Raw genomic sequence first — 24,533 nt, forward strand, 5'->3', positions numbered from 1 at the left:
ATATCTGCTTTCATATAATTTGATTATATAAGAAAATTCATTATTATTCACGTATACACATTTTTATTCATTATTTTTTTGTCTCTCTAATCGTATCAACTATTGGAAAAAAAAATTGGGGGCCTAAGGTTGTGATAGAATTCTCACACTAGCAAAAAGTCTCATTATAAGAACACAAACAAGACACATAATATAAGATTAACTACAAATTTGACTGCTTTATCATTTCTGGAAAATAAACAAAACATAGAATTCTCTTATTGGCACAAATTCCATATGAAATAGTATATTCAAAGTTTCAAATTGTTAGTATTTGTAGTCATTAAAGCATAACATAACTAGAAAATAAAACCTGAGGTCCAACAAGGATTATCTCTAACGACGTTGGTGAGGTGCTGAGAATATGAGGTTGAGTGAGGAATCACGAGGTCTAGCGGCGACACAACAGTGCGACAACAGTGAGGAAGTTTGGCGTTGCATCACGAGTGACGAATGCTGGAGTGTTATGTGGAAGATAGGTGAAGAGAAAGAGAATGGAGGTGCGAGAGGCAATGACGACATGGAGACGGAGAGGCACTAGGAAACGTTGTAGTGCCAGTGGTGAGGGAGTTTTAGTGCCACGAGTGCGAAAGCGAGAGATTTCAAGTGAGAGTCAGAAAGACAAAGTGAGGAAGCTTGAGGGTTTTCAGTGCAAAAAAATTATCATAAAAGATCTCATAACATCGACTTTTAAATAAAATCGATGTTAATGAAGTAACTCAACATCGTTGTTGAGTTTTCCCTATGTTCTTCTAATAACATTATTTTTTCTTCTTCAGAAAATCGATGTTAACACGAGTCTGCTAACATCGACTTTTTAAAAACTGATGTTAAAGAACTCATGTTAACATTGATTTTTAAAAAATCTATGTTAATGAATTCATCTTAACATCAATTTTCTAAAAAATTGATGTTAACAAACTCATGGTATTTATGAGTATGTTATTGCATTTTTGTTAACATTGATTTTTATCAAAAATTGATGTTAATGATGTCAAAACCATTATTTATAGTAGTACATGATGAAACGAAACAACGATGGAAACGAAAAAAATTGCCATCACAACTTAGAAGATAGTTTGGATTATTCGTTTGTTATTCATCATAAGGACGAAATGAAATCACAAATCGAATTCAAACGATATATATATGTTGGAGAATACACAGTGTCAATTTTGCGGGTAATATATTAAGATAGAAATATCCATAAAGAAGAAAACAAACATTACAGATCCAACAGTTTACGTACTCCAAATGAATTTATGGTAGGATATCCTTGAGTAACTTGATCAAGGAAGAAAGGCCACCCAAGAAGTTATGATAAATGACATCGTTTGATCTTGGAGCGATTTCTGGTAGGTTCCCAGGAGGAGAGAGAAACCCAAGGGGATGCTGGAGTACTTGTTGATGTAGTCCTCGGTGGAGCCGCTATTGTATGGATTATCATATCGATCAAAGAGCACAGTAATTTCGTAACAAAGAAATCCAGGGAAGTTATTATCATTCGATCCTTATTGAAATAATTATCACCTTTCCTATTAATTTTTCTATACAAAAGAACACAATATCCTCTTTGGCTTGGACTATCATCTCTTTGGCATTCCAATTTGATTGAAAATCAATAGGTATATTAATTTAATCCAACATTCCTTCATTATAATATCATCACATGATTCTGAATGGCGATAAATAAATATGCATGTCTCGTTGATATCTTTGAAGCTGTACGCTGCCTTGGCTTTTTGTTGAATCAAAATTCAAATAAAAAAAGGATATTATTTCGACATTATCTTACACATCCAGGAAATTTCTTGTAGTATCAGGATGAACAATACATTTTAAAGTACACGCATTATCTCAATATCACCTGTACTTTAATCTTTTATTTGGAGATTATGAGAACGGTCATATTCTAAAAGTATCTAGTTCAAGTTTTGATGAGAACAAGTACACATCTAGCACAAGAGAAATTTCTCAAAGACCACACACCGAGCAACAAAATCTATGTGATATCCAAGCCAGGCACCGAGCTCGGTGACAAGAGCACACAACTCGAAGACCCACCAACGCACGAATATCATACGCTTCCTCTCAAGGCAAAGCCGGATTAAACTGACCCTTCTCAACACCGAAAAAGGTTCAATCTATAATATTATGCTGACAAACTAATTTGAGGATATTATTATATCTCGTTGCTTATGGGAAGCTTTCCAATGGTATGATAAGACTATCAAGTTTAGAGCACTAGCTAGTACTGGGCAAGGTCAAGGCCATTTCTAAAGCCATTTTTAATTGAAGCTTTGGGACCTGAACAAAATCAACTCTTCTAGTTTTCCATATTATGCTTATATCTTAACTTTCAAAAACAATAAAAAAGAACTCCACAAAATTATTTTCTATATTGAAGCTTATGTCCGTCTCCACTCCTCGGAATTTAAAAGTTGTTCTATCATACACATGACTAGCAACATGCATGTGTTGCTTTACCCCTAAAAACTCCCCTAATTTCCAGCACACAACTATACAAAGAAGAGATCAACCATTCAGGCAAGTGCTTTCCTATGTTGAATCTTGGTTTGATTCACATGTAATTACCAATTTACAGTTTTTATATACTGCGAAATTCGTTAAGCCCATGTAATGGGGCACATTTGCATCTCCATAAACTTATGTTTTCACATTCGTTAGGCTCATGTAATTGTCACTTTTACACAATTAATATATTTGAAAAACATAAAAGGTTAATTTTAAAAAATAAATATACCATCAATTTAAATATTTTATTATATATTACTCATATTTCATTTAATTAAAATATCTTTGCTTGTGTGTATACGTAGTGTTCCTGTATTTTATATTTTAGGCATTAATCGTATCAAAATATTTGTGTCCGCGTCATCTCCAGCGAGAAATTAAGCACGACATGTTGTGCAGACTATAGAGTAATAGAGATCATGCCGATGGAAGATGAAATGGTTGCTGCACCTCATTGCTTTGCAAAGGTACGTGGGAGGATTATTATACGCCACCTTTCCTTTGCATACATTAAAAAGTTGTTTCTGAATTCGAATAGGTAACCAATCCGTCACCAATAAGGCGCAAGAGCTTGCTCTCGATTTCATATTTTAACATGATTGTAATTATTTATTTCCTCTTAATTTGTTTCATTTAATGTACAAAGTTGGCAAATTGTGGGACAACATGTATATGATGTTTTGAACGAGTATCCACGTTTGCATGTAACTCATGGCCGGAAGGTACCATTTCAAGACCAAAATTTTTACTGATTTTTCAAGAGATCTAATTGTTATAATACTTTTTAATAAGACTAAAATGAAGAAAAAAACTTAGAAAGATCAAAATTGAAAAATCGAGAATTTATATGGACTAAAATTAAATAAAAAATAACTTAATTATATAATTAGTCTCTTAATCATGATTAAAATTCTGATTGAATCTCTCAATTATTAAAAATTTTAATTGATAATTTTAATTAAGTCCCTCAATTATTACAAAGCTCAATCAAATTCTTAAATTTTTTAAAAACACTACAATCCTATCATTTTCATAAGCTTTGTTAGTTTAAAAGCTGACAAAAATGATATAATTGTAGTTACACTAAAAAAAGTAAAATGGGCCAAAATAGACCGGTCTGATGGGCAACCGAGCCTAACTGGATTTCAAAAAATAAGACCCATATAGAATATGAGTTGACCTAGACCATTTTTCATGCTTGACCCAATCGATTGGGTTAGTTCATCCATTTTGCCAACTCTACTAGTGAGTGACCTTGGGTTGGGTTTTAGAGTTTTGCATGTTTTGGGGGTAGATTCAAGCAATAAGGGCAAAAATGTGGAGGTTGTTACGAAACTAGATGAAGAGGACACCATAAAGCACAATGGCATTGGAGGGGTTGAGGGGGTGGAGGGAGAGAAGTGGTGGATGAGATCTCATCGGTTGATTTTTCCTTTCATCCAATCTCTTTGCAATGTAAGGGTTTTGGATGAGTGGCAGTGAAAAGAGGATGGGAAGAGTAGGGAGAAGAAGGAGATAAATTGGAGAGGAGAGGAGGAGAGGATTGAGCAACCGACTCCCAAATAGGTTTGGGCCTTTTGATTTTTAACAAATGAAATAATTATACCACAATGGAGAGAGAAAGTCAACTAGGTTTTCTTTTTATATATTTTGTACGTTTTTAGTCACCAAAAATCATATTTTAAGATTAAATTATCGAATATCATAGGTTTGGTTAACAACATTTTGACGAAAGGACTAAAAATATATTTCTCGACATTGAGGGACTAAAAAAATAGACTTCGTATTTGAGGAACTAAAGACATATTCAAACCTAAAAACAAAACAAAAAATGAGATTATGAACAAAAGAGAGGAACAAACCATGATCAAGGACGGAGAACAAACCTTGATCGAAGACAAGAAACAAAGACAATGAAAAATGAAGAGAGAGGAACACGAGGTAGAAAGATTGGGATGGGTGGTTGCAAAAAGAAAGTGTGGACCATGAGTGTAATTTTCAAAATTCCATGAATGTATTTTTGTCCAATAAAAAATGAGATAACTTTCCAAAAAGTTGAAATTGGGATAAACTCAAAATTCTAGCTTATGTGGCTTTTACAAAAGCTGAAAATCTTGTCCATCCAAACACTGCTTCTAAACAGAAAATAACTTATGCCAATAGAGAAGCTCCTAAAAGTCATTTTAGAGTGTATTCAAATAGGCTTTAACACCACTAGTCACGAGGTAGACCACAACTTTAGAATCACATTCTAACCAAAATTTAAGAATGTCTGCAGCCCTAGCAATTTCAAGAGCTAATAACACCCCATCATGACATTGATGACCCAAATTCTGCATAAATCCCAGGATCCATTCCCCCCATGTCCCCCCTAGAAACCTCCAGCACAAGTAGCACGCTAATTTAATAAGCCTCTCACTGATTGGAGAGATTAATCTCTAACTACAAACTGTGGAGGACCAAAACTGGCATTTCATCAATAATTTTTGCGTGCAATAGGATAGAATAGAATAGAATGTTACAAGTACTATATCATACTCGCTTAATTAATATACTAGAACACGAGATGTCCCAATCACACCTCTATGATTGAAAATAAAAAGGAGACAACAAGCAGTTTATGTAGTACAAAAATTTACACACTAAATTTAAAGAGCAGATCAGAAAGTCTCGGCAGGTAGAAAAATTCGACCATCAGCAGAAACACCATAAAAACCAAGTTAGATTGATGCCTATGGTAACATAGAGCAAAAGAATTCATAAAAGTAGTAGGAGCATAAAGGTTGGCTGAAACAAATGGAGTTGAAGGACATTGTTATTATTATTAAATGACTCACTTTGACAGAATATGAAAAAGGAAAAGGGACGGCTAGTATCTGACAGCAACTTGAAAGGGAGTTTAGCAGAACAAGATTGCCTCTCAGTCCATATTATTATTTTGTTTCTGACAGTACTTCAAACAGTTAGTCTGCGACACTAATTCAAGCATAATTATTTTCTGATAGGAATAAGATTAACTCGATGAAAATCAGTCACTTGTGAAGACATGCTACTGCTAGGATATCCTTGAGGAACTTGATGAAGGAACAAAGGCCACCCAAGAAGTTGTGATCAATGACACCGTTTCCGTCCACCACGTGTGCAAAGTCAACGAGTTTGACCAGAGGGTTGGTAGCTTTCCCTTTCCCTAGATCCTTCTCGTACACCACAAGAACAGAACAAGAATAGAAGTGATACACCGTCTGAACCTCGAACCAGTCCTTGAGCTTCTGCAAGCGCTCCAAAACGGCGCCGTAGACCTCCGTTGCGAAAGCGCAATCGGGATGATGATCATCATGGTTGATATTATTAGAGGAAACGAACTTGTTGAGAACAAGTGCAACACCATGGGCGGATAGACACTGGAGAGATTTCCTGGTAGGTTCCCAGGAGGAGATAGAGTCCTTGACTCCCGAGATTCTGAAACCCAAGGGCAAGCTAGAGGACTCTCTGTCCTTCTTCAGGCACTTGCAGATGTAGTCCTCGGAGTCTCCCAGGTGCCAGGTTCTGGAGCCGATCTTTACGTCCATGACGGAGGGTTTGGAGTAGCCGCAGAGGAGGTCCTCCAGGACCAGGTGAGGGTGGGGACCGGAGCCGTCGGAGGCGTCCAGGAGGCGGGTGCCGTGAAAGGCGGGGAAGAAGGAGCGGATGGAGTAGTCGTGGGCGGCGGCGGCGAGAGAGGTGTAAAAGGAGAGTTCGGTGGAGCCGCGGGTGTCGTCGTCTTTGTTGGTCTGGAGGGGCTTGTAGAATTTTCCAAAATCGTCGACGAGTGGGCCCAGGATTCCGTCCTTGGCCTTGTGCCCGGCCACCTGGTGCTCCGGGATCTTGAGCATTTTTATAATGGAATAGTGTGAAATTCAGAATGGCAAGTAGATCTAATATATATAACTGCAATTGAAATCACGGATGCGGCCACAACAGACCTAAGAATGAACGGAAGCACGTGAGTTAGGCAGAGTTAGCCTTACACAAAGCAATGCAAGTTTTGCGCCAAGCCTAAACTTGGTCTCAATCAATTTTCGCTTTTCACTTTGCAAAACTAAATTTATTTTTTAATTTCTGTATAATATTTTCAACTGAAATCTAAATATACACTCATTTGATCATAGGATGGTATAATACAAGACAAGTGCCTAGCCTCCCACTTCCAGCTACACTCTTTTCAACTTTATCTCTATGATTAGTTGGAATTTGGTGAATTTCACTTATTATTAATATTTTTTTCTCATGATTTAAACATAAGATTTATCAAAATTGATAATTTTTAATCAAATGTAAGAAAGAAAGTAAAATTAACACAACCAAAATACTAATAAAAAAATAAAATTTGCCCAACAAAAAAGAAAAAAAAATTATTTACCGATAGTATATAAAATTAGTCTTATACCGTCATCATCAAATCATAAGGCTGATTTTATTAGTTATAATGTCATAATGCACAAGCATTAAGCTTACAAAAAATTATTAATTAAATTACACCATATTACAAATATATTCTAATTAAATTGTTTAAATAATTCGGCTGATTGATTGAAAATGCGAATAAATTCTTTATGTTCATTTTATCTGATAATCTAATGGCAATTATCATTGATATGTCTCTTTGGTTTGATTTGAATTGTGGCTGAATTTTGGCTACTTTTGTGCCATTAGGATGCGAGGAGGACATCCACCATGATTTCTTAAAGTTATGAACTGAAATACGGTATTTTACTGTCTTGTGCTTGTAACCAAAGTAAAAGTTAATTGAGACAAACGAACCAACCAGATTGATTTTTTTTTTTTTTATACCTTTAGAGACTATTTTAGAATTTTATTTATTCGGGGACTTACTTGACACTACTCTACACTTTTAAGAATAACATAGTGTGTTTATTCCATTCCAAAATTTGTGAAAGCTGAAGGCCAAAAGCAATGAGGCAACATTAATCACACCAGTCTACATGGGGTGTTTGCGGGTAAGTGACTCATAAATTTGAATTAATCTAAATAAATTTAAACAGTTTTGAGTTGAATATTTTTTTATGTTTGGATCAGATTCAATGTAAATCATTTACAAACATATTAATTTTGATTGAATTTAATTTTTCTTAAAAAAATATTAAGAAACTAATGCATTCAAATTTAATTAAATTAGATAATAAGTTTTGTGATACCTAACCTAAACCAACTTGTTTAAGTCCCTAAATCTAAAAGGTATTGCATGGTGGACTTAAATAATTTGTATAACTTGTTCTAGGATGATAGAACTGGATGCGCCACTTTGGATGCCATCCTTGGATTGGTGGCTTGTCATGTAATAATGCTCCGAGACCTTCAACGTTATAGCATTACACAACATTGTTGACCAAGAAGAAGCATTTCTCATCATTGAATAAATAACTAGTTATATACCCACACGTTGTGCGGATTTTAATTTTTTAATATTATAATTAGTAATTTAAAAGAAAAAGTGATAGAGAGACATGTAAAAAAATTGGTACAACAAATTAAAATAGAAAAATCTATTTAATGATATACATAAACTATCATTTGAGAAAAATAAACGGTACTATTATAAATTACTAAAACATATAAAAAATATGATTATCTTTATTTTTAAAAGGGGAAATGTATTTTATTTTCAAGAACTAATTAATTTTTTTCAATTTTTTTTATGATAAAAAGAAAAAATTTGTTTAACTATACTTTTGTTCAGTTTTAACTATGAATAACATAAACTTCAATCTTCTTATACAAAAAGATAAAATATTCACCACTAGTGTATAGATAAACTAACATTGGATTATTTCAGCTTAACTAGAAGTTTCGAGCTTTGAATATGTAGTTGGATTAAAATATTTAAGAATAATTTTAAACTCTATTTATATTAAAACATGTTTTCAATAATTCTTAAAATATCTCTAATATTATTTTTAATATGATTACTTAAATGATAAGAAAATGATGAAAAAGATGATAATTATATGCACACCATTTAAAAAATGTTAATTCAACTATTATTTTCTCTCCTATTGAAGAAAGATCAGACATTTTTTTGTATAATAGGGGAAATGACTTTTGTGAAGGAAATGGAAGAAATTTTGCAGCAAATTTTGAGATTAGCCTAATCAGGGGACTACAAGTAAAATGATATAAAAAAAAATAGGAGAGATATGCATTAATCACTTATATACCAAGAATAAGTAATCATACATGGGGTAATGTTAATGAATGAAATTAACCACGTATATACCAAGGAAGTATGAGTTGGAGACATATTTTCAGGGATAAATTGCTAATGAGGCTGCTGATTTGCTTGCAAAGCATGGGTTGGCTATGAGTTCCAACATGAAGACTTTTGATGTGGTTCCTTCATATATTTCTTCAGTTTTAGCAGCTGATGCTGCTTGTAATTTTCGTTCTAGAGTTGGTTAGTGTTCTGTGTTTTGGGGCTTAGCCCTTTTTGATCAACAAAACAAAAATGAATGAAATTAAAATTAGGAAGGTAAAAAGACAGTTTTTTATTTTAAAAAAAATCATTAAAAAAAGTTAAAACTTAAAATGACACAGTTTTGTTGACGTGGCAAATTATACTTGAAGAGTAGCTAAGGTGAATTTGACTAGGGCGATGGATACTTGACAGTCCAAAGCCATACAATATTTTTCCAGTTCCTGCACCAGCCATGCACAATGATCTCTACAATGCAACTTTATACTACGCATCATGCTCGATTTCTCAGCTATCCATAGAACCACGGCATTTAACTGTTATGTTATTGAAACAGAGTCTAAGTTGACTGTATAAATAAAACAGAACCTAGCATTTAACTGTAATGTTATTGAAACCAGAGTCTAAGTTCGACTGTATAAATAAAACCTTCTTTCTAAATGTCTATAATTTTGGGATACATAGATAGAGGGAAAGAAGTAAAAGCACGAAACCCTGGATTTCAAGGGCGAAGGGAGGATATAAAAATATAAGAAAAAGACAACAAAACTACAAAAATAGGAAATAAGACTATGAGAAGAGTATTTAACCAACACAAAGTCATATGGTTGAATATCATGAGCACGATGTTAAAAAAACCAATTTTTTTAAGAACAAAGACCTGTGATTTTCAGCGGCATACCGCATACAATAGTTATAGTATCACAAACCATAGTTCCTCTCAAGAGGAATCAAACATGGACTTGGTGTTTAAGACCTATGTACAATTGATATCCTTAGGGTAGCAACACAACAGATCCCATGGTCTTCTGATTCTCCAAGTCTTCATGTGCTTTTGCTGCCTCAGACAATGGGTAAGTCCGATTAGCCCACACCTTTAAGACTCCAGAAGCAACCTTGGCAAACACCTCTCAAGCAGCCTCCAATAGCTCATCCCGAGTGACATTATAATGCTTTAAAGTGAACAAGGACTTTGTAGCCAGGGATGATAATGGAACTGAATCAGGTGTACCTGATGACTGCCCAAAACTTACCATGTAACCTCGAGGCTTCAAGCAAGCCAAAGATCCCAGTACAAATTACAGCATATACATCGTTAAGGATTTTTCTGACAAATACTCATGAAATTTTGAAATGATAAAATTAGGAAAAACTGAAATCACAAATCTCAACAAATGAAAAAAAAATGCTTTAACCTCGCCGATATCAGTGAGGTCATAATCAATGAAGTAAGCTAATGAGTATGGTCCTAGATATTACATTAATCAGACAATAACCATAGAACTTTAGTAACCTTGGAACTTCAGGGCTCTAGTCTACTGATTAGAATCTATTACTTATCAACTCTTGCCCTCTGGGTTTGCCCATCAACATTACGTGTGTTTGTAACTAATAATATTGATATATACAAATACTCACTTTGACATCATCACATTTCTAGCAAAGCCAATTGAGAAAACCAATACTAAAGGATGAAACACTATGAATTCATTTCTAAATGAGAAAAGTATTTAATTTGACTTCTTTAATAGGGTGTGGGAATTCAATAATAAATGTTGAGTTTATCATCTAAGATCTGGTTGGTTTTTGTTGATGTTATAGTTTTAAGTAATTATCAATGTAGGATCAACTGATCCACAAATCTATTTACATTTCTGGACACTTAATTATCATAAGCGAAGGAGAACTTCATGAATGAGAAAAATGAACTACTGATGGAATACTCAATCATTTGATTTTGAAATTCTATATAGGAATAATATAACAGGTACTACCTCGAAGGTATCCTTTCCCACAGAATCATAGACTACTTTATATCAATTTAAATTGCATCGATTCTATTTATTATTTATAAGAATTAATTTGATTGAATAAAAAATCAAGAATTCTAAAGTAAATTCAGATTTATATAAAAAAAATCAAAATTAGTGTCATTACTATTACTTACTGATCAATAAAAATATCTACAAAAAGTAAAAAGAAAAGAGAAGGAAAAACTTCATTTTTCTATGGCTGCAAAATGTGTTTTTTTTTTCGTTCTTAAATAATTTTAAACAATACTTTGAAAAGTAAAATAAACACTTTTAAGTCCTAAAAAATGTATTATCTAAAGCCCTTTAAAGATAAAAAATAAAAGAAACATATTTTACAACGATTAAATATCTAAAACACTTTAAGAAAATAAAAAAAATTTAAATTGGAGAAAAGAAAAAAGTATTTAAGCCAAATATTAATTAATGTTTTGGTAACAGTAAGAGAATATGGTACCTGGAGTGTAAGGTAAGGAGGGGACTTTATAAACCCCAGTGCGAAAGTAGACATCAATGAAATTAACCCCAACAGCTTTGTTCCTCACACGGCTCTCCGATTTCCACATCCTCCCACTTCAGAACCTGTCACTCATCAATTCCACAATTCAGTGTTCAAAGAGCAAAGGACTATGTGAGTGAGTGAGTGAGTGAGTGAGTGAAATAAAAAAAGAAACCTCAGGGTCGCCAAGTGGTAAACTCTGATAGCTTTCACCATGCTTGTAGTTGCCGATGATAACGAAGCTTTCGTGGTGGTTGCAAAGAAAATGAACAGAAGAGTTCACTGTACTAGTGTACTACTGCTTTGGAACGCCATCATATAGAAAAGGGAAAAGGATAATAAAATGATATAACATTAAATACTATTACATTTTTTAAATTTATAAGTAAATTTTCAATAAAAATAAAAAAAGTAACACCGACAATAGACTTAAATATTTTTTGGTTTCCAGAAGTTAATGTTTTTTTTCAATCCTTATAAATTCATTTTTTTTTTAATTTTAGTTCTCGAAAATTGAAGTTTTTTCAATTTCGATTTCAGTAAGATTTATTGTTAATTTTAAGTTTTGTGTTTTTTTAATTTTAATTCCTATGAATCAAGAAAATATTATTAAAGAATTTATAATAACTCATATATCCTTACTTAATCGGTTGAGTTAAACCCTTGGAAAATAAAAATACTAACTTACATTGATAAAAACATATTTAGCACTGATATTAAATGGTCATAGTGGAATTTATTAATAAATAATACTATTTTTTTTTATGAAAAGTGGGCGCTTAAGAGTATTTATTATGCATAATTGCTTAAAGGAATTACTTATCTTAAATTTATGAGTCCTATAATGTCATATAAATAAATAAAAATTACACAAATTTATTTCAATACTAAAGTTATTAGAGTGAATACTTAACTTAAGTCAGATTAAATTTTATAATAAAAAATGATTTTAAATTTTCTCAAGTCATAGACAAAAAATCAACCTTATTTTCATTAGGACAATTTTGAATTTTCTCAAGAAGAAAAGTGTGCACTATTTGTTAGAATCCATGGTTCAAAGGAGTGAAAAGAAAGAAAAAAAATATAAAACTAAAAAATGGTATTTATTCAAAATGAGAAAATCATTTCACGAGTATATTGTGGCTTATATAGCCAATTTTAATAGCACTAATAATAACACATTGATTTTTTTAATCAGAAAACAAATACAAAATTATATCATGTAAATGCAGCAAGTTAGCATTACTTTTTCATGGTTACACCTTTCTTTTTTTTTTACATAAATATGTTATTTATGACTTGATTACTAAGGTAGTTTACGTTATAGCTATTAAGACTATGAGTTGCTGTTCATTATGCGTCCCATACAAATCGAATGGCCAAACACAAAAGACACCCTCCTAATCCATTGAGAAACGTCATTCTCAGGTTTGCAAAGTGTTTGTGAAACATATACTAAGTAGTTAGTGTTGGCTGTTCATATTGTGGCAACTTATGTTGTACTAGGCAGTTCCCCCTATGTCTCGTTAATTGAATGAGATCACATTAACGAAAAGTAAAAACACACCTTTTGATATAACGGTTTGAGATTGAGACCCATGGTAATTTTACTCTAGACTGTTGCATGCCTACATTTAGCTTTGTTACCTCACGATCTATTAAATAATTTTGATTTTTTTGGCTCTCAAATGGCAGTTGGATTATAAAAGTGGAGAAAATAGTACGAATGCAGATTGGATTGATGGGGGGGGTCAACACCAATGAACTTCAAGAACAAGGAGAGCCCTGCTTCTATATTACACCTCCAACTCTCTTTCTCTCTCCATTTCACTTCCAGTTAGAAACTAAACTTCGTCGACCATCTTACAGTTCACACGGCCATTTCACTAGGTATGAGATACTATTCACAATTTACAATTTACAAACACGTGCTGCAGCTACCTTATTGTGTTCATATTTGATAAATGATAACAGTAACATGCAGGATATGAAAAAGACAACAAAACAAATAGTTATGTAGGAAATATGTCAAGATACTAAGATGAGAAAAGTACTCTTTAACCAAAGTCAACAGAGAAATCATTATTTAAGTACAATGATTCATGGTAAACAACATACATTAGCAATATCATTCATAATAAAGAGTTCTTTTCAAGAGGAAGCAAACAAGGACTTGGTGTATAACACATACACAACTGAGAGTCTTAGGGTATCAACACAACAGATCCTGATGTCTTTCGATTCTCCAGGTCTTCGTGTGCTTTTGCAGCCTCAGACAATGGGTAAGTATGATTAACACGGACCTTCAACACACCAGAAGCAACGTTAGCAAACACCTCTCCAGCAGCCTCCAACAGCTCATCCCGAGTGACAACATATTGCATTAGACTAGGCCTAGTCAAGAAAAGGGATTTTGCAGCCAGGGAAGATAATGGAACCGGATCAGGTGAACCAGATGACTGCCCAAAACTTACCATGTAGCCCCTAAGCTTCAAGCATGCCAAAGATCCCTGGACAAATCACAGCACACCACAGACCTTATTAAGAACTTTTCTCATAGCACTCTTAAATTTTGGTTTGATGAAAATAAAAACCCTGAAATATAGTAACCCAAAGTTTGATTTTCTAAATTGAAACTAAAAATCCTGACAAAAAGCTTTTATTAGGCAGAAATTAGTTTGATAATCATCAATGAAGTTGCTAAGTTTGCTTTTACACTGTATTAATCTGAGTAACACTTAAACTTTGGGTCTCCAATCTATAGAATAAAAAATCCACAGCCTATCAAGTCTTGACCTCTGAGTTTACCCATTAATAGGAAGTATCATAATCAGTCTTGACAAATGCAATTATCTCCTTTCACATTATCACACGACTTGCAAAGTCATTGAGCAACCAAATGATAAATGCAACATATGAATTTCTAAATTAGAAAGAAGTTTTATGTAGAGTTCTTCATTAGGATCTATGAGTTCATAGGTTGATGAGGAACAATAATCATTATATCTAGGATCTAGTTGATGTTCGTCGATGTTTAGTTTTAATTAATGATCAATATAGGATAAATTGAATTATAACTTATAAACCTGATCATATTTCTAGATGCCCAATTGTCATCACAGAAGAAACAAGTAAAGAATAAAAAAGTAACCAACTTCCAATGGATCATACAACCATTCATGACAGAATATTAATTTTGGCTCAAAAAGCTTTTTATTCTCCGTTGTGTATACCATTTTCTGTTTTAGTCCCTACAAATAAGAGTGTTTGCTTTTGGTTCTCGTTATTTGATTCTAGTTCCCATAAATATACTATTTGGTCCATTATCCATGATGAATTAATCCTTGCAAAATAAAATTGATGTCATATTTTAGGGACTAAAGTCAATATAACAAGCATATTATAAGAACTAATTCAACATGGACCAAATAATATAGGGATTAAAAATTTAAAAACAAACGAGGACCAAAGGCAAAAAATGCTATTTTTTTTAGGGATTAAAATCAATAAGAAGCTTTTGTAGGGACTAAAACCAAGGTTGTATATTTTAAGGACTAAAATACTATTTAAGCCTAATAATTTTATTTTTCCACTCAATTACCAATTATCTAATTTTGAAATTTTATTTGGGTGTAGAATAGCATAGAATAAGTACTACCTCAAATGTATCCTTTCCTACAGAATCATAGACTACTTCAACTCCATTGCCAGATGTAATTTCATTGACACGGGCAACAAAATCCTCTTCTTTGTAGATTATAACATGATGACAGCCATCCTCCTTGGCTTGAGCTGCCTTCTCTTTATTGGATACAGTTCCTATAACAGTTGCACCAAGAGCATTTGCCCACTGACACAATAGGGATCCAACTCCGCCAGCTGCTGCATGGACAAGAATTGTATGACCGGGTTCAACCTGTAAAATGATATGTACATGAGTGATGAGTCTGTTAATTGTCAAGCTAGGGACAAATTATGAGAAAATGCATTGGTTTCAGGATAAAGCATGAATTCACCAGTTAATATACTATAGTCCACTACAGAAACAGATGATACTGAAGTAATAGGCCAGAGAAAGCTATAAGTTCTAGTGAAGAAAAAGAACACTAATGGAAGAAAGCAGAGCAGATGGAGGAAGACAACACTAGCTACTGAACATTGGAGATATAAAACCATTCTTGGGCCACCATTAAGCTTTTAGGATAGTTGATCCTTGACAAAATACCAGAGTTAACAATCCTTGCCTGCCCTATTCATCATTTTAAATCAACACAAGGTAATGTGGTATGTTCATCGTCTACATTTCAGGCCCAAGGGCTCTTATGTGAGGCAGCATATTAGAGTTATAAACAATGATTGGGCCAATACCATACAGCTTAAATTTTTCGGAGAGTTGGTCCTTGACATGCTTATACCATGACCACATTAAAATTTTACCTTGATAAACAAGCTTAAATAAGTATTCATTTGAGTAGACAATCTAAAATATGATAAACGCAGTTTGGACCATCACTTCAATAAGTAGTTAATGCAATCATGAGATTTTAGATAAAATAAACTGATGAGTGCTTGGATGAAAACAAATACTGCAATAGCTGTTTTAAGCTTTCACAAAGGATTGTTTGTATAGCTTCAATTTCTAGCTTTTAAAGCCAAGCCCATAACTGCTTAACTGTATACATGGGCCTCAAAAGCTGTTTTAATATGCTCATTCAGATGGAACAAAAATGCTTCACGAGTAATTACTTATTGCCACAGATAAGCCCAACTAAGCTTATCAAAACAAAGACTAGATATATGAACTAACAGAGAACTAAATAACCCAAAGCTAATTAATAGTTATTCAATAACTAAAATCGATATTCTAAGTTCTAATTAACATCTGCTACATATGCTAATCAGTCTAGTCTAGTATGCTAACAGAAGTAAAAGAAAAAGGCAAATGGCTTCAGCTAAAATGATTGTAACATCATAGTACATTGCCTGGAAACAGCGCCGAAGCAAAAACTGAGTTGTCATGCCCTTGAGAATGATGGATGCTGCAACAGCTGGGTCAATTGACGAAGGAACAGGGACTACTTTATTTGCAGGAAGTATCTGCTCTTCAGCATATGAACCCATTGGTTGACCTGCATAAGCTACAAGATCTCCAACCTGCCTACCAGTGAGTCCAGCACCCACAGCTGTCACAACCCCAACAGCTTCCATACCTGCCAGCCATATTAAAAGGGGCAAAGAATTCAGCACATTCTACATTGGGATTCGACTTACTGTCCATTTGGAAAACACAAAATCAAATTTTCCACTGTGACACACACTCCAATGTAAAATTTATAGCTGAGATTAATTCGAACATTTATCACAATTACATTCAATGGTTTAAAAAAATGAAGACTTATTAACATTAAATGAAAAGTTATGAAAGTCATCATCAGTGCATGTATTCAATAGTAGATGAAGTAATTCTAGAGCTTAAAATGTATGAAGCAATGAAAAACCAGTGTTAAATTATAGTAAGAGAATTCAAACAGCTTGGTGAAATTTTCGAAGAGTCATTTGATATATATTGATAAGAGGTGTAATAGAGTCATTGATTCATATCACATGGCTTCACTTAACACCTATGAAGCATGAAAATCTCTCTTGTTCAAAGTGTCGCCGTGTCAGAGACGTTTCTGACACCGGCACACCTGGACACCTTTTTGACACTTCTTATTAAGTGTCTGGTTCAAAAATTACTTTTTGTTGGCTTGAACACTTAAGCTGTCACATTTACACAACTAATACACTTGAAAAAATATAGAAGGTTGGTTTAAAAAGATTTTGAGACAATTACACAAATAATTCATGAATCCATGCTTCATAGCTTAACACTTAACAGTGTAAGCCTTTGAGACAATTGGTTCTTAAGTCTTAACACGGTATTGATGCCTCATGCCTTAGTTGTTCTTAAATGTACAGTATATTAGTCGGTCCAGAAGGAACAGCAGCGGTAGACACGCACGATAGCGAAGATCAATCCATCTCAATTACAAAAAAACATTACCTTGCATCCATAAAGTGACATAATAAAGGGTTTGAAAGCAAATGGATACACGGAATGAGTGGGAATTGGCATTGTGCAATGGCAAGGGTCGTCTAGCCAATAATACAACATGAATTTAGTTACAGTTAAAGTGAGAAATGTAAGTGGGGAACCTGGAGTGAAGGGAAAAGAAGGGGCTTTGTAAACTCCTTTGCGAAAGTAGACATCAATGAAATTAACCCCAATGGCTTTGTTCCTCACACGGACCTCGCCTTCTTTTGGATCTCCAATTTCCACATCCTCCCACTTCAGAACCTGATCAACAATTGTAAATAATGAGTAAAACAAAGATGAGTATGTGAAAGAGAAGAGAAATGAATTGATTTACTTACTTGAGGGCCACCGAGTTCGTGAACTCTGATTGCCTTCACCATGTCTGATGAATAGGAAACCTTCGTTGTGAATGTGAGTGCTGCTCTGTCTCTGGTCAAAGGTAAGGAAGAAGAAGATGAAGAGGTGAGAGGTTGGGAATAATTGAAGAGTAGACAGAGACCAGGATTCTGGACTCTCAATAACCTCGAAAATGACATTTGTTTTCGCTTTTCTATTGTTTGTTTGTCGGGCAAAAATGTGGCGAGGATTTTCTATGCCAAATTTTGGCCCATTTTTTTCTTAACACGTTGTGCCATTTGATTTTCATTTACAATTTACAATAACTTTAATTTTTAAGAGTTAGATGTCATGCACTAACCCTAAGCAATTTTATACTCTCTCATGAGAGTTATATGTTACACTGCTCCTAAAATCTACCATTAAAACTATATCAAAAAGTTGAAGAGAATAAGTTAAATTTTATATTTCTTTTTCATTGCTTGAATTTTTCATACATAAATGCATTTATATAATCCTAATTGATATCATTCAATGAATATTAATTACCCATGTGTCACCATCACATTATTTTAAACAAATAAAATAAACACTACCATATAAATATTAAATATTTACTCCCATCTAATATAATCTTTTAACCACCTTAATTTTATTTGGGCCCCGCCATGCCCATCCTAACAAAGACTAAAAATTGAATTTTGAGAATTTTAGAATAAAAAAATTCATATTTTACCTTTTTCGTTTTCCAAAAATATTTAGTGTCAGTAATTTATTGCATGAGGGTACCAGTGATGGAACAGTTGGAAAATTTCATAACTAATTACTAAATAAGATGTAAAGTAGTAAGGAATGACTTTGCATTCTTTTAAGCTATTTTTTCCCCATGAAAATGACTAATAAAAAATATTTACCATTCACCAACTTTTCTAATGATTAATGATTAAAAGAATATACTATATAAAGGAATTAATGTAGAAAATCAAGTTTGAGATGACAAGTTGAAAGGATATACTCTACAAAGAAAATAATGTTTAGAAAATAGAAAATAAATTAATGTGTATTGTTTAAAATTTTACCGTGACACCGAACTTATTTTCTTAATTAATGTGTATTGATTTGAGTTTTGTAAATAGAAAAAAATGATTGAGAGCGAAAGATGAAGATTAATCATCGATAAAACATGGAGATATTTTGTATTAATAATATAATAATAAAAAAATATTAATAGAAAAAAGAAAAAAAATATACAGAGTTAAACAAAAAAAGATGAGCATTTTTTTCTTTAAACACATTGTTGTTGAAAAGCAAAAACTGTTCCATTTGTACACATTATGTTCATAAAGCTAAGTTATATGAACAAGTCTAACTTTATTGTACTTCAATAACTAAGCATGCAATAGGGCTTTCTTGGCATCTCTGTGTTGTTGAACGATCAAAACTGAGCCATGAATATCAAAGTCTGAAGAGGCCAAGACATCACCAACTGTTCCAAGTTCTGGACACTCTTCCCAGTCACTCATCCCAATTGTCAATGAACTCTGTCCTCTACCACCTTTTCCTACTATAAACAAAGAGTACATGTCCCCTATCTCTTTCAGAGATTCCACTGTCTGTGCACCATCCTTCACAAACTTCTCCACATACCCTATTTGGCCAGAAGTCACGTACCTGTTGTAGAAATCAACCATGAAGGTGTTGTCAATCTCATTCACCGTCTCCTCCCCAGACAATGACATCAAGATCTCTTTGTCCTCAGATTCTCCACTCTCAATAATTTCATTCTGTGATGAGGAACTCAACAGAAATCTAATGATTGTCAAGTTGACACGCGGACTCCCTGAAATGCGTAGGCTCCACGCAATAGCCTCGCGGTCGTCAGGGCCACCAAAGAAAAGTGTTGCAACATTTTGTATGGCTTCAGATGCTACTAGTTGTGAGAAGCCTGGTACCCTTGCAAGTCCTCTTTCTACTATGATACCAACTGAACAAGGGGCATGTCTTAGCACCTTCTGGTTAGTGATCCTTATACCCTCTTTCCCACTTTCTAATTTCCCATCAATGCGTTGGTGCTTGTGGAAGGGGAGTAGAATTATGGACACTTGGAGATCTTCTGCTTCATTGCACACATCTTCATACAAAGATGGGAAAGGAGATACTGCCCTTCTTTGTTGGACTAGAATCTTTGTTTCTGCAGTGAAGTTATCCAAAGCATTGTTAATTTCCACCACATCATTGCCTCCATAGTCCTCGTCGTCGCTAAGGTCAGCATTTTCTTTCTCATGGTATAACAGGTTGGACTTGATCTTCTTCACAAGCTCTATTAGGTGCATTAAGTAAGTGGTAGATGGTGATACTCTAGAGCCATGTATCGCTAGTACTGTGGCAAGTATGGCAGATACCTGACGAGGGTCATACACACAAGCCAGAATTCGAAGCTCGTCCTCCATTTGCTGTGGCTCAATTGCTGTATGGTTGTTTGCAAACATTTTTTCTTCCCCTCTTACTAGAAAAGCCACAATTACTCCTGATATTATTGTGTTAAGTACTATTGATACCAACAAAACATTGTACGCCTCTGAATCAAAAGTCTGTAAATCAACACAAGAGCCATTGAGTTAGTATACCAATTTGAGATTCCTATTCTGATTAATGATCTGTTTGGATTGACTTTGCCTTAAATACTCGAAGGAAAAAAAGAAGGTAAAATGAATTAAGCTTCTCCATAAGCTAATATCAACTTATGCACCTTAACTGTTGGACAAGTTAATCAAACATAGCTCCTACAGAAGTTAAGTGCGTAAGTTGATTTTAGCTAATGCTATAAACTTAATTCAATTTACTTTCTTATTTTCTTCTTCTATAAGTACTTATGGAGAGAAGTTTATCCAAATACTGTCTAATTCAACCAAGTCAAGAAATATACTCACAATTACTTGCTTTGCTGCTGCACCTATGAATAGAAGATCAGCATAACCTCTAGTGTTCAATATGAAGCCAAGAAAAATTCCTTCACTAGTAGGAATTTTAAGGTAGCGGCAAACTATAAGAGTACCACCAAGCTTGCTTCCAATGCTCAACAATATCAATATGGCCATATTGATTGCCCTCTCCAGGCTCTTGAAGACATTTATCAGATCACACTGTAAGCCTAAGTACCCAAAATATACTGGAAGTACAAAGTTGTAAATAGAATAACCAAGTTTATGCAGCAATGTTCTAGCTGTTTTACCTTCCTTAGGAAACAACAAACCAATGATGAAACAACTAATAATACTGTTGTAACCCCAAATTTCTATTATCATTGAGCAAGTTAGGAGCAGGAGCAGAATGAGCATCAACTCAGGAGCCTTGAGGTACTTCTGGTTTGTATTTCTTGTGTTTAACCAAACGGCTAAGTACCTGTTTATGATAACCACCAAGGCAGTAATTACAAGGCAACCGAAACCAGCAGAAATGTGATTTGGTTTTCTCCAGTTAACCATCACATTGAACAACAACAAGCACCCCATTTCTGTTATCAATGCAGAAGAAACTGCGATTCGCCCCACATCTGATGCTGCAAACCTTAACTCTGCTGCCAAACGAATCACCATAGGCGAGCTTGTGTATGACACCACTAGCATAATGATCATACAAAAATAATACAAGGGGGCATTGTCAATGGTGTTTAGCTGTTGATGCAAGTAAAATGAGACAGATAGACCAAACACACCACCCATTATTGCACCACCACAGGCTACTAAGCTGACTATACGTAGATTGCGCATGGTGTAGTGAATATTCATCTCCAACCCAAATAAAAACATGAAATGTATGCGACAGAAGTAGCTCACAACTTCATAGTAATTTATTGAACTGGCAGGAAAGAATGTAGCCTTTATATACTCTATATGTGACATTGGACCTAGCACTAACCCAGCCTGTTGAACAATTAATGCAACAAGAGTTAATAATGAAACTTCAATTCAATACAAATAATTTAGAAAAAGAAAAAGAAAAACATCATTATTCATTAACAAAATTAAGGTGATTGATTATTGATTATTACCAGAATTTGTGCAATTGGTCCAGGTTGGCCCACTGTCCTAAACACAACGTTGAAGACGTGTGACACAACAAGAATGCAGGACACTTGCATGCCCATTGAGCTTAGGGGGTTAACCAGATCATTGTTACAGAACATGGAGTGAGTGGCATCCATTGTGTTTCCTGTGTTTTGTCAAAACTCAAAACAATATTTAATAGGAATCAAACTTAGAGAAGCAATTGATATGAGTTTTTCTATGTTCTAACAATTTTTTTGCATAAGGGGGGTGATGAATTCAGTGTTTCAGATCCTAAATTATTGGTAGAAGACACGTAACAAAACATAGGCCCCGTTTACTTTTTCTTCCTTTACTTTAGCGGATGCTAACAATTAATTATTATTTTTGACATAAGTCAAAATAAATTATTTCTTTAGCCACTGTGATCATTATAAATTACATCAAGTAATCTATTATAATTAGAACTAACTGGAGAACCAAAGCAATAACTTGCATTGCAACCGATAGCAGACACAAAGAACCCGACGTAAAATAAAAATAAAAAATATTTTATAATTTGAGTTTGTTCCTTGAAAAAATCGTCAACGTTAAACCATTTAAATATATTGACTACAGCCCTTGATCGAATCAACTATTATTAGTTATTAATAAATTCAGTAACAAATTGTATTTTCTGCGGCAATTTTATGGATTTATTTTTGGATCATACTATTAGAGTTTCATCTTGAAATACAAAATGTATAGCAATTTTTTTACGTAAACAAAAATGAATTTTTTTCATATGATTACAAAAATTAAAATTTAGTAATTAGTAGTATGACCTACTTTTTCATGTTAAACTTTGACCTTAAGATTGTTAGTACAACTCGTGATGCGTTATTCCAGTGTTTGAGGTTCCTAGAAATAATCTATTCAGCTCAGACATTAACATTAAGCATTGATATCATTTTCTAGGTTGTTTGTAAAGAAATTAATTAACGGGAGTGTGATTTCTTCACTGGCAGTGGCGGCTACCAAGTGTAATGACTTTTATTTCCCAGAATTTTGAAAAGAAGCATAAAAGGATCTGTACATTGTTTTTGTTTAACACTTCATAAGGAAAAAAGGGGTAATTTGAATTTGTGTGTCCAGAAAATCATAATTCATAACGTAGTTGAATAGCATTACAAAAGCATAATGCTATTAATAGCTTATCATATTTCACAGGTCAGTCAATAATGATGAAATAGGTCATTGTTGAAAGAAATCATAATTCCCCTCCAAATTAGCATTTATCAACGTGATTGAAAGCTTATCTAATAAAAAATGCAAGTGACTGGGATGAAGATTGAATGAGAAGTTTATAGGTTAAGTTAAACAATTCAACACAAGGTAACGATTTTTTATGTAAACAACAACAACAACAACTGCTACTGATACTTCTGAAGAAAACATTTTTTACAAACTCATTAAACTCAATCAAGCATGCGAACTAAAACCACAAAGAATATCAGGACAAAATAAATATTCTTAGATAGACAAATAAAAAAGAAATAACCTAGAACTGCGAGCATAGGAAACAGTAGTTACAAAGTGAATGAAGTTTCAAACAATGATGAACTGAACATGGAAGGGCGAGGTGGCACAGAAACTGTTATCACGCCCTCAAGCATTTGGGTAACCTTCTTCATGGACTCAATAAATATTTTGAGGTTTTATGTCACAATGAATGATCTGAGTGCTGCACTTTCATGCAAATATGTGAGATCTCTTGCAATTCCCAACGCAATTTGCACTCTTTGGTACCAATGAGGCCTTGAGATCCCAAAGAGAAAGCTAGACAAGGAGCCATTGCGCATGTACTCATACACCAGAAGAGGATGCTCCCCTTCATCACATTAACCAAGTTCCTGTGGTGGGTTTGTCCAATCACATTCACTTCTGTTTTGAACTCCTTCTGACCTTCTGGCACCTCCTTATCTAGCCTCTTCACAGCAACATACCTGCTTGTGTCTGATGTCAACACCCCTCTATATACCGTTCCAAAAGCACCATGACCCAACATTTGTTTGAACCCCGTGGTTGCTTCTTCAAGCTCCTTGTATGTAAAATATCTTATGGTTGTAGCTGACAATTTTGGATTAATCAAAGGCCTCTTGTGGTAGAAAATGAAACAAGGCAACAAATAGAAGCACATTGAGGAAAACTGAGCTCCCAAGCACTATTGATATGACAAGCACAAGTGTAGTTTGTTCTCTCCCACTCTTGTCCAAATCTCTTTTAGGTACGTTGACAAGAGCTATTCTAGTAACATTAGGGTGCTTCCTTCCATTGCTCAAAGGATACTTCTTCTTCCAACATTGTCCCTCACCATATATGGCTACAGCACAAAAGCAATCCTCAAGGCACTTTTGTTTACACATATCCTTGTCCATTGCAATTCCAACCAACTTGTCATAATCAGAGAGGGGTCAGTTCAAATTTCGATACTCTTTGAAATCTACAAGATCCTTATTCTGCTCCCACCCGTCTTTGTTGCAGCTAGGCAGGGGAATATCTGGTCTACAACCTGTGAGATTGTCGTGTTCGAAAGGGGAATAATGATCCGGGCACTCACACTCAGGCTTCCCATTGATGGTAATGCAGTAGCTGTTATAACTTATGAAGCACGGACACCCCAGCCCCTTGCCGTCAAGGAAAGGCAAATATCTTGCGGATACTGCTGCACCACACTCCA

The 24,533-nt window shown here is 34.1% G+C and overlaps 3 protein-coding genes and 1 long non-coding RNA gene across 4 annotated transcripts; all 4 read right to left on the reverse strand.

Annotated features, from left to right (window-relative positions):
* Window positions 1-5,319: 5,319 nt before the first annotated feature.
* Window positions 5,320-6,556, reverse strand: IPK2 (inositol polyphosphate 6-/3-/5-kinase). The gene has a single exon (NM_001250522.2). It carries the CDS (start codon window positions 6,444-6,446, stop codon window positions 5,607-5,609), a length of 840 nt encoding a protein of 279 aa, NP_001237451.1. The 5' UTR covers window positions 6,447-6,556; the 3' UTR covers window positions 5,320-5,606.
* A 3,045-nt stretch (window positions 6,557-9,601) lies between these two features.
* Window positions 9,602-11,701, reverse strand: LOC102666371 (uncharacterized). The gene is made up of 3 exons (XR_001383989.3): window positions 11,529-11,701; window positions 11,312-11,436; window positions 9,602-10,092 (listed from the first exon to the last, which is right to left on the reverse strand). It is a non-coding gene; the product is annotated as an uncharacterized lncRNA (long non-coding RNA).
* A 1,708-nt stretch (window positions 11,702-13,409) lies between these two features.
* On the reverse strand, window positions 13,410-18,036 carry LOC100793768 (quinone oxidoreductase 1). The gene is made up of 5 exons (XM_003540498.5): window positions 17,771-18,036; window positions 17,552-17,693; window positions 16,337-16,563; window positions 15,012-15,269; window positions 13,410-13,863 (listed from the first exon to the last, which is right to left on the reverse strand). The coding sequence occupies exons 1-5, from the start codon at window positions 17,966-17,968 to the stop codon at window positions 13,558-13,560; spliced, it is 1,131 nt and encodes a 376-aa protein (XP_003540546.1). The 5' UTR covers window positions 17,969-18,036; the 3' UTR covers window positions 13,410-13,557.
* An 897-nt stretch (window positions 18,037-18,933) lies between these two features.
* Window positions 18,934-21,972, reverse strand: LOC100804522 (cation/H(+) antiporter 1). The gene is made up of 3 exons (XM_006593244.4): window positions 21,820-21,972; window positions 20,695-21,691; window positions 18,934-20,346 (listed from the first exon to the last, which is right to left on the reverse strand). The coding sequence occupies exons 1-3, from the start codon at window positions 21,970-21,972 to the stop codon at window positions 19,157-19,159; spliced, it is 2,340 nt and encodes a 779-aa protein (XP_006593307.1). The 3' UTR covers window positions 18,934-19,156.
* Between the last annotated feature and the right edge of the window lie 2,561 nt (window positions 21,973-24,533).

This window comes from Glycine max, chromosome 12 (assembly GCF_000004515.6).
Source record: "Glycine max cultivar Williams 82 chromosome 12, Glycine_max_v4.0, whole genome shotgun sequence".
Classification (NCBI taxonomy): domain Eukaryota; kingdom Viridiplantae; phylum Streptophyta; class Magnoliopsida; order Fabales; family Fabaceae; genus Glycine; species Glycine max.

Excerpts from the sequence above, each read along its gene's own strand:
- IPK2 (NM_001250522.2), bottom strand. The coding sequence starts at position 6,446 with ATGCTCAAGATCCCGGAGCACCAGGTGGCCGGGCACAAGGCCAAGGAC.
- LOC100793768 (XM_003540498.5), bottom strand. The coding sequence starts at position 17,968 with ATGTCATTTTCGAGGTTATTGAGAGTCCAGAATCCTGGTCTCTGTCTA. Across the intron at positions 17,694-17,770 it reads ACGAACTCGGTGGCCCTCAA|GTTCTGAAGTGGGAGGATGT; the intron begins GTAAGTAAATCA and ends ATTGTTGATCAG. Across the intron at positions 13,864-15,011 it reads TAGGAAAGGATACATTTGAG|GGATCTTTGGCATGCTTGAA; the intron begins GTAGTACTTATT and ends TGATTTGTCCAG.
- LOC100804522 (XM_006593244.4), bottom strand. The coding sequence starts at position 21,972 with ATGGATGCCACTCACTCCATGTTCTGTAACAATGATCTGGTTAACCCC. Across the intron at positions 21,692-21,819 it reads GACCAATTGCACAAATTCTG|GCTGGGTTAGTGCTAGGTCC; the intron begins GTAATAATCAAT and ends ATTGTTCAACAG. Across the intron at positions 20,347-20,694 it reads AGCAAAGCAAGTAATTGTGA|AGGCGTACAATGTTTTGTTG; the intron begins GTATATTTCTTG and ends CTTTTGATTCAG.